Source organism: Typopeltis vanoorti, chromosome 23 (genome assembly GCF_054136105.1).
Source record: "Typopeltis vanoorti isolate ZY-2024b chromosome 23, IOZ_Tvanoo_1.0, whole genome shotgun sequence".
Classification (NCBI taxonomy): domain Eukaryota; kingdom Metazoa; phylum Arthropoda; class Arachnida; order Uropygi; family Thelyphonidae; genus Typopeltis; species Typopeltis vanoorti.
Window position 1 is genome coordinate 6714431 of NC_143571.1, and position 10570 is coordinate 6725000.

At 32.8% G+C, this 10570-nt stretch overlaps 1 protein-coding gene across 1 annotated transcript in view; it reads left to right on the forward strand.

The window, feature by feature from the left end:
* The window catches only part of LOC150093598 (tight junction protein 1-like), a 712683-nt gene that overhangs the window by 232949 nt on the left and 469164 nt on the right, over nt 1-10570 (forward strand). Inside the window, exons 4-5 of the mRNA XM_090413230.1 lie at nt 4969-5016; nt 9991-10115. Of these exons, the coding sequence (XP_090269356.1) occupies nt 4969-5016; nt 9991-10115 (173 nt within the window). The remainder of the gene's footprint in view (nt 1-4968; nt 5017-9990; nt 10116-10570) is intronic.

Below are 10570 nucleotides of genomic sequence, written 5' to 3' on the forward strand. Positions count from 1 at the left end.
TTGGATTTGAAAGATGTGAACTTGAATCCCATTTATGCAGTGAAGAATTTTTTCATGACACTTTTTTTGTCTAAAAGGGAATTATCCGGTCTCATACGTTAGGGGAAGGATTTTCCTCCTTAAACTCTCTTTATTCCTACTGCAAAACCTTTATACTGAATGATGGATACACATAATTATCAGACATAATGCATTCGACTGATAGTCTTATTTGCCTTAGCATCATTGAAAAGTAACTAATCCATTTCTCACGTTGATCCCAAAGAGATCGACTATTACGGTATTCTTATTGGCGATCATACTGGCAAGAGATTTCAAGATGTTATAAAGTGATCACTAATAGATTCTTTAATTACTTTACTGAAGACTGATGCAAGAACAAGGTAATAATGATATGAATGGTAGGAATATCTTCTTCAGGAGAATTTTGCGAATATTTATTTTAAGAGTACACAGAATAGAAGATCAAGATTTTCTGATATTTTATTTTTGGAAAAAAAAAAAAAAAAAGGACCAGCATGGTGTTTGGCGTGTTGTGTGATAATGATATCACACAACACGCCAAACAACATACACCATGCTATGTGTGTTGTGTGATAATGATATTCGTAGAGGGTTTCCCCCAGTTCTCACCGTCACTTTTTTGGGGGGGGGGGGGCATGAGCCTCCTTATATATTTATGGCTGTAGTTTCGTGTGTGTTCACGGGACCGGTTTGCCTGTTTCGCGGGATGAAAAACCCGAGTTTCTGGGTGAAATAAAATCCTCTACCTCCGTATGAGAGCGGTCAACTCACCTTTAGTCGAAAGAGACCAGATGAAAGTTCCTCACATCATGGACGGGAATCGAACCCAGGTCTTTCCGACCAAAGGGCTTCGTCTATACTGACTGAGCTACGGAGGCTCTCGTTGTATGATGTTTTACAGAACCATCGGTATAGGCACCGGAATAATAACAGATATAACATTTGAATAATAACAGATGTCTATTTCATTTTCATTTAGCTGTTCATGTTCAATTTTGATATCCTAGCAAACTTCCAAGTTGAAAATTTAATGATACCGATAATTCCACCTGTTTTCACATTCATATCATTCTCTTTTGCTGTTTGGAAAGTTTAACGCGGCATCTTATTGAAAAATTAGCAGCATGAAATAATGAAGTGCAAAGTTCTCACATCATTTCTACTGAATTTGAGATGATTAGTAAAATAAGCATTACTACAGTTTAGAAGTGCAATGTTCTCCTTCATCGGATTGATGACTCCACCTTTGGGGAATGAAACACTCAGGTTTTTCATTCCACAAAGCAGGCAAGCCACATAGAAAATACAAAACTTATTAGCTTAGCCTTAGCTACTTCAGCCGTAATTCCAAAAACAAAAAAAAAAAAGTTCTCTCCTATTTAATATAACCCGGAAATAATAATAATAATAAAAATAATAATTTTTTCCTTCTTGCAAGAATAGGTGTAGATATTTCATTTTATCCTACCATGAATTATTATTTATAGTAATATTTTTTTAAATGATTTACTAATAATAGCAATGATTTCCGTACATCATTCGAAAAAAAAATCCTTTCAATGATATATGGTAGAATTCAAGTATTAAATTTATATTCTGCTCATTTATTATTATTCTGTAAGCAGTTCGTCTTACAAGGTATAATACAGTAAATGCATATGATGTTACGTAGTATATTATTAGGGTTTTTTAATGCTCCCTCTTTTTGACGAGATCACTCTTCCTAAATAAAGAAAAATCCACTTTTTCTTCCGTCACCTATCTTAACACAAATTTCTTTTGATTCTTTGAGAAAAGAAACGCTATAAAATGCATAAACACTTGAAAATGCAGGAATTTGGAGAATTAATATATTTATACGATAGATTCTTTAAATAAATATATCTACTTAAATTTAAAACTTCATTTATATATATGATTATAAAAGTCTTGCTTGTATTTTAAGTATTTCATTATCCTCCATCTTATTCGAGTTCTGATTAACATAAATTCGAGGCAATAAAAATTGCAGTAATATCTACAGATTTCATAACTGATTTAGTGTATTTCGAGAAAGACGTATTGGTAATTTTGTTTTCTGTCTCTTTTTTATCCATCATTTCAAATCGATTTGCCAGCTGACAATTCCTTACTGAGATCGTCCTTTCTTTCTTTCTTTAGTTTTTTTTTTTTTTTTTGGGGGGGGTGCTAATGTGACAATCAGTGAGAGAAGAGTATGAATCAAACGCGTAAAACGCGATTTAACGTATGGTGAGGTAGGACCAAATACCAAATGAGCATGGTTGTCAGTAGGTATGTAACAGTCGTTGGTCACTATCTGCATATAGAAATTAATTTAAATATTCACGTCTTCTTCTCCTTGTTCTTCAGTATTTTCTGTTCACAGCTGTACGAAAGCCTCCCCCCAAAGTCCTTCATTTATTCCTATCTCGAGCCTTTCTATGCCACTGAGTTCCTGCCATCGCTTTAATCTCATCCTCCCACCGTTTCTTTGGTCTTCATGTAGCTCTCTTCCCATGTCTGGAATGCATTTCAGAAATCAGACCTTATCCATTTTTGAGTGTCAAATGGCAATGTGACCTCTCAATTGCCATTTGGACTTTTAATGACTGATATAATGTCTCACCCAGTCTGAGCTTTCTATCTAGAATGGTAATACGAAGTAATGATCTTTCCATTTTCCACCGTGTAATTCTCAACTTGTTGGTCAATTTTTTAGTCTAATTCCAAGTTTCAGTTCCATATGTCATGACAGGAAATATTTTAATGTACAAAAATTCATTAATTTACATTTCCAAAAAATGGCAGTGTTATTCTGTGGAGTTATGTTCACACCGTGTAACTCACTTTGGAACAACTAAAGAATATTCCACACTGTTTATTTATGTACAGTATAAGAATATCGGATATTTATCCGATAGGATACTTTTTTGAATGAATAATCTAACGTGAATAATGTTTCTAAACAATGAAAATCGTTCTCTTTTTTTTAACTTCTGATAATGTTGTTTATCTGTTTTCCCCCCAGTATTTCCCACCTCAAAACAGCATAGTGAAGCGAAACTTGACATTATGGTATCGCATAATTCAGATGAACGTATTTTCTGTTCGAGAATGAAGTTGTTACACATTCTTATTAGCTACATTTTACTTCCTGCTTTCGGCAATGTGATTCACTAATTAAAGAAAAGAAAAAGAAGGGATCGACAAGGGTCGTATGCTGTCTCTCTTAATTAGATGGCTAGTAAAAAAAAAAAAAGAAGAAGAAGAAAAAAAAAAGACATTTTTATTTTATAGAAACGGAACTACGAGTAGTTTTCTTGCTCTTTCATCGGAAGTGCATGCACGCTATTGTTCAACAGTCATTCTACTAATGCAGCAGTGGCTGAATAAATTTTCTTTGTCATTTAGCATTTTCAAAATGCCTGCCAAAAGAATGTAGGAAAATGTGAAGTAAAGAAATAGTACAATTCCTTTATTGCTTACTATATGATTTTATTTCCCCGAAAGCATTTAGTTTCAATAAAAGAAACTCGGGTTATCTTTTTTTTTATAGACATGCAGAACTTCATGCTTTTCTGTTTACATTGAAAAAGTGTTATTGAGCTAAAGTAGCTTAAATGGAAATGAAAGTTGATTTGTTTATTTTTCATTGATATTAAAAACCTGGCTTAATTAAATGGAATATGAAAAGATAGAGAACGGAATTCAGTTTATTTTATGATTATTAGCACGTTGATTTTAAAATATTAGATTGTTTGCAAGAATATGCAAAAGAAAATACGTCACGGCACAGCAAGAGATTTCATTTTTTATGGGAGAAACTTTTCTTAAAAATTTTAATTACTAAATATCAAAGCATTCTTCTCCTAGATGTCTGAAAAAATTGTTTTTGGGTATGTGCATTTCCAATGGTTTATTTTACGTCTTCTTTTCCTTTCGGTCTTCTTTGTGCCAACATTAAGAAGACTGATAAATGGGTTTATTATTATCAATCTAGCCAGCGGCTGGCTCATTGACTGGAGAGCTGGTCCTCAGTCCACTTTGCCAACTGGACCGGCAATGGATAAATCCAGACTTGAACAGTTAGTTCTATTACAATGAATTTTTACTGGAAACTGATGCCAAGAATTAGTATAACTTTCACTGAAAACAGACGAACGAACGAATTTATATATTCATTTTTGTAATCCATACGCCTTCCCATTCTTTGCTTCCTATTTAATGTCTTATGTCTTAAAGTGAAATATTTACTCCTTTTAGTTGCATTAAGCACATATCAGATTTATTTTGTTCTTCCATCTGTCCATATGCAAATTATTCCGGTGCTCTCCCTAGATGTAGTTTATTTAATCTCGAAAGTAATGTAAATATGCGCTAAATGTAAAAAATCCCAACTGTTCTGTGCAGTTTTTTCCCCACATTTCTGTAAATGCATATTAATGTCGGTAGAATTAATAAACAAATAATAAATAAACAGTAGCATAATTAGTATACCGCGAAACCTAGCATTGCCAGGGAAAATAGCCAAGAAGAGCGAGAGATTTTTTATTACTGTTTGTTTGTTTGTTTAGTTGTTTTTATAGCTTATTTTCGAAGAATATGTTCTCTTTGTAATATTTCGATCAATAACTTGTTTCTGTTGATTCGATTTTCTTGAATGTACAAACGAATTTCTTGTTTTCAATTTATTTCGTTAATGTAAAAATTAAAACTGACAGATATATCTTCTTTTATGCAAATAGCATCACAAAATATTCTTAAATGGATTCGATGAACTACACTACTTCATAAGAATTCAAAACTTTCTCTTTCTATCACATGAAACTAATATTATATTTTAGTTTTGCTTGCACCGTAACGAATGTTCCCCCCTCCCCCACTCTCTCTCCCTTCTAATTACTGTTGTTAAAATGTAGATTGTTTTTTCTTTTTTCTCTACAGGGAGGTGAACGGGAAGTATGGGAATTTCACAACTTCACTCTTACCAGGGTAAGTATCTCTCTCTCACTTTCTCATTCTTATTGTTCATAGATGTGCTATTTCTATCTTCGTTTCTGCATCTGTTTTCATTATTTCATAAGATTATAAGGTTCATCCACAGTAATAAAAATTGATATTGTGCTATAATCGTATGGAATACTAATATTGTTTATCGTGAAATATTGTATACATATCAAATCAACATATGCACCGGATTCAGGTGTTTGCTAAGATTTGGTTATTAAATATTCAGCATATTTGATTTTTAATATCTGGAATCCTGGTTTTACACTTAGTGTTAAACAGAGGACACAATACTTATTAATCACAAACATGAGAAAAATATTTTTAAAAAACATTGAATAGTGCCCAGTGGGATTAAAATACAATTGAATGGCATTTAAATCAAGTTCATATTATTTTCTTTGATATATGTTTTTACTTCTTTAGTTTCTTCTTATATATATCGAATCATTGCCATCATAATCCTCTTCTTAATTAATTTTCATCATATCGAGATAATATACTATTTTCACTTTCTCACTCTTCTCTCTCGCCTCTTCTAACAACCCTTTCATGTCTTCTCTCAAACTGAACTTATCGCTAGTTAAGTTGTTAGTACCGTTTACTCTTTTCTGTTTTTGAATTGCTTGCATTATATTTTTAATTTTTGCATCGGGAAAACTTGACGTTTTGATCCGCTCATCAACGGCATGTTTTATGATAGTCACCATACCAAATAACATCCTTCTTTTTATAATCAGTTTTACTTACCAGAATTTTGTTATTACGCACTAACTTACTTGATTCCGCGCTGTGTTATCCATTTTGCTGAACTTTTTTTTATTCTCCCTGTGTTCCTCTAAACACCGCTCGACTCTCTATAGTTCCTTGGCCTTTATTGTCTATCTTAATAATCTGCTTTAGCCTAGCGATTTCAGAGGTTAAATTATTTTGAATTATATATATTCTATTAACATGATAATTATAATTAATTATCATCATCATATGTATCAAGGATTTAGGCCTCTTCCGGCCTTATAAGTCATCGTTGAATCGTTTAAGAGGACGGCCTGGTTTTCTTTTTCCTAATGGCTTGTACTTTAAGGCTTGTTTTGGTAATCCTTCTGTTTTCATTCTTTGAACGTGTTCCATCCATTTATGTTTATATTTTTTAATTTTTTTCTATTACTGGTTCTTGGTTTAATTCTTTCATAATATCTCCGTTTCTTTTGTGATCAAATAGGGTATACTTTGCAGTTTTTCTCATAAACTTCATTTCTGCTGATGTTAATCTTTGTGTTTGTTTTTTTGTTTTATTGTCTAGATTTCGCTTCCATACATTAAGACCGGTAAGGCTAATGTATTGTATACTTTTAGCCTGGTTTGTTTTTGAACTAGGTTTGGTTTAAATATAGAGTTAATTACACCTGTTATTTTTAAATATTTTGCAATTTTTACGTTTATATCTTTTTCATTTTCATATGTGATCATACATCCTAGGTAGTTAAATGAATTCACCTGTTCTAAGATCTTGTTATCTATTACTATTTTAGTTCTTGCTGGATCTTGTCTCCTTTAAAGGCCATAGTTGTTGATTTTTCCGTTGATATTATCATACCATAATCTTTGGATATCTCATTTAGATTTAAAATAGCTTTCTGTAAGTTATCTTCAGAATTTGTAATTATTATTTGGTCGTCTGCAAAGAGGAGAGTGTTTAAGTTAACTGTAGGTGAAAGTTTAATTCATCGATGTAAATTTTTACTCCATTTTATTATTATTTCATTTAAGTAGATATTAAAAAGAGTTGCTGAGAGGGGACATCCCTGTCGGACCTCTTGGTTTATCTATTTTGTATGTGATAGCTCGTGATTTAATCTTATTTGTATTTGATTATTTTCATATATACTTGTGATAGCTTTTAGGATATTATTTGGTATTTGTCTTTCTTTTAATATGTTAAATAATATGTTTCTTTTAACTTTGTCAAATGCTTTTTCAAAGTCAATAAATGCAATATGTGTTTCTAAATTATATTCTCTTCTTTTCTCTATTATTAATTTTAGGCAAAAGGCTGGGTCTATACATGATCATCCTTTTCTAAATCCATTCTGTACCTCTAGAATAAAGTTTTCGGAATATTTCATTAGTTTGCTATTTAAGATTCTGCTATATATTTTGTAACAGGAATTTAGTATACTGATACCTCTATAGTTTTTAGGGTCATCTCTATTACCTTTCTTAAAGATAGGAATCACAATTGCTTTTTTCCATTCTATTGGGGAGATACCAGTTGAGTAAATTTTATTTAATTATAATATTTTTTTTAAAATAAAAAATTATAATTAATAATATAATTAATTATAACAAAGCTATAATAATATATATTATAACGTGTAATAATAATAATAATAATAATAATATATACCAATAATATAGTGCTAGTCTACAAATAGTGCAAGTCTACAAATTAAATATCTTTACTTATTATTATTTTTTATTTATCATCATTATTATCTTTATTTATCGTTCTTATCATTTTTATTTATTTATTATTGTTATTATTATTATTTGTTTAACCCCGTGATTGCACTTATCGTGCGTTAGTACAGTGGGCGGGCTAAGGTTATCCTGCTATAGAGACTGAACATTTTAAGCTACTTCAGGTCTGTAATAAGCAGAATGGAGGGTGTGATCTCTCACTGGTTGATGAATTCATGTTACCTAAACATACAAGCCCACAAATACTAGTTCCGAAATAAAACTTAATCACGCTTCCATATATTAGCTCTATTTCCATAAAACTAACAAGAATGCTTAAGGAATATAAAATCAAAGTAGTATTTACCCCTCTATCAAGATGAGATCACTGTCCACTTCAATATCCGGGTATTTATCGGCTATGGTACGATTGCCGGTCATATGGACAGACAGAAAAATTAATTGAACAACACATTGAAGAACACGTTCGAGATAATGAATACCATAGGAGTAAAGCGTGCTCTTTTCAGCTGACCCACGAGACGCTTCGGAAATGAGACATAAAGTTTCTATGGGAGAAATCGGAACTATTACACCGCTGTTATGATACAACGGAGAGCAAAATCTGGGGATCTTTGGAAATGGCATTAGATCCTAAACATCTAAATATTAACTCAACTTGTCCGAATCATCTTACCTAGCCTTCATTAGCCGAACACGTTCAGATGATTGCGTAAACACGCACAACGTTCTGAACAATTAGAAATATTTTAAAATAACATCAGTCTCTTCCATAACTGCATAACAGTTGTCACCTTTGTTAATCCTTACTATTTTCTAGTAGTTTACTAGTTTGTATATTTACACCTGAAGAAATTCTGTGCAATTTGGAAGAAACGTCGTGTTGTCAATTAAAATAAATGCTATCAGCTTATTCCTGTGTTTTGCCTTATAAACTCTTAGTCAATGTATAATGTAGCGAATTTCAGTATTAATTATATCAGCGTTTATCTATCTTATTATTGTAAATATATTATTATTATTATTATTGTGGGAGGGCCACTGTTATGCACACAGTCTATCATACCGCGCCTTAAATATGTTCACTGTCTCTGCGCTCACCACACTCTCGGGCAATGCATTCCAATCACTCACCACTCTCCATGCAAAAAACCTACTCCTCACTCCCTTGCTCACACCCTCCTTATACAGCTTTCAGGGGATGACCTCTTGTTCTCTTCCTATCTTCACCCATTCTATGCAAAACCTCACTGACATTAATCCGGTAATAACCTCTTAACAGCTTATATGTCGCTGTCATATCCCTTATCCTTCTTCCATCCACCAATTTCTGAAAATTGCATTTTGTCAATCTGTCTTCATACTCAACATTCCAGAGACTAGAAACCATCTTAGTCATTTGTCTCTGAACCTTTTCCAATACATGTGACCAAATCTGCGCATAGTAATCCATATGTAGCCTGATCAAAGCTTATACGAGGGACAACACGCAAATTGTGTGTTGTCCCTCGGTTACTAAAGTTGTCCTCACAACTTTAGTAACATGTCACCGAAATTTTAGGCCCTTGTCTACAATCACCCCCAGATCTTTCATATCCTCTACCCCTTCCAAGATATTTCCAGATTGTGTACTCTAGATCCCATCTCAGCTTCCCAAATTTCGAAATCTTACAGTTTGCAACATTGAATTGATATCCTCACTGATTTATCCATTCAGCCAGTGTATTCAAGTCCTCTTGCAAAGCTACAGCATCCGCTCTACTCCTGGTAGTTCTTCCCAACTTTGCATCGTCTGCAAACAACAGCATATCACCATTCAGACCTCTCCAAATATCATTTACATACAAATTAAATATAGAGTATCTTGACTGCTGGTTTTGGTTACCACGCAGATGCCATGTTGATTGTATAAAATAAATAAATATCAGGCATAATATTTTAGACCTTGAAAACACGTGAAAAAACTTTTCCTTCATACGTATAATGCTGTAACATGTTTGTAGCCTTTTCGCACGTCGTCATAAATCATAGCTCTTTCGCCTCCTGATAGAGTGCCGTTATTTATGGTTAAGCCCTAATAACAGAGATCATAAATACAGAATGCGGATGTTAACAACGTGCCATTTATTAATCAAAACACATCCGATGTTGTTAAATTTTTAACAGAAAAATAACACAGTTTGAATTGTAAACTCATTCGCTGGCTTAGAGTTTTCAAAATTGTATACGCATTTATAAATTTATACGTTTATTACATCGCCCGTCTCTGTCAAGTTTTGTCGTGAAATGGGACTGGGATATATAGATGATAGAGAAATGTAAAATATTATGGACGATAATATTCTGAGTATTATGCCCTGCGGAGGTACTGTAGTTTGCGCATAGGTCATTAAGGCAAGAGAGGTAGATTCAATAAAACTTCTCCTTCCATTTTTCTACGTGCTACTATAACGGGTATTAAATATATCTTTCTTGTAGGCTCCAGGTTATGGATTTGGAATTGCCGTAAGCGGAGGATGCGATAACCCTCATTTCACCAATGGAGATCCTTCGATCGCTATTTCTGATGTTCTGAAGGCTGGTCCTGCGGAAGGGAAGCTACAGTAAGTAACTTTGTTCATTATCCTAGAAATAAGATACCAACTTTAAAATTTTTTTTTTCTTTCTAAGAATGAACTGGATTAAAATAAGGGGATGATATGAAACTCTCCGATAAGTTATTTCTTTGTAATAATATAAAATTATATTTTTAAGCGAGTATTTTACTAATTTAACTTTTTAACACCCCCCCCCCCGCGTAACAGTTCATTGAGTTGCCATGTCCAAGTAACTTGGTTTCATATAAACCTAATTAATACCATGATAGGATGGTTAATACTTGTCAAAACACATTCACCAGTCGGTTTGTCTCTTGACGGATTTTTCGCAAAGGGAAAATCCCTCCACCTCTGTATGAAACGAGCCAATTCAATTTCATTTGAAAAGGCCGTAATAAAGATTCCTAGCGTTCTAGACGGAATTCGAATTTTGATTTTCTAACTAATGAATATCTTCGATA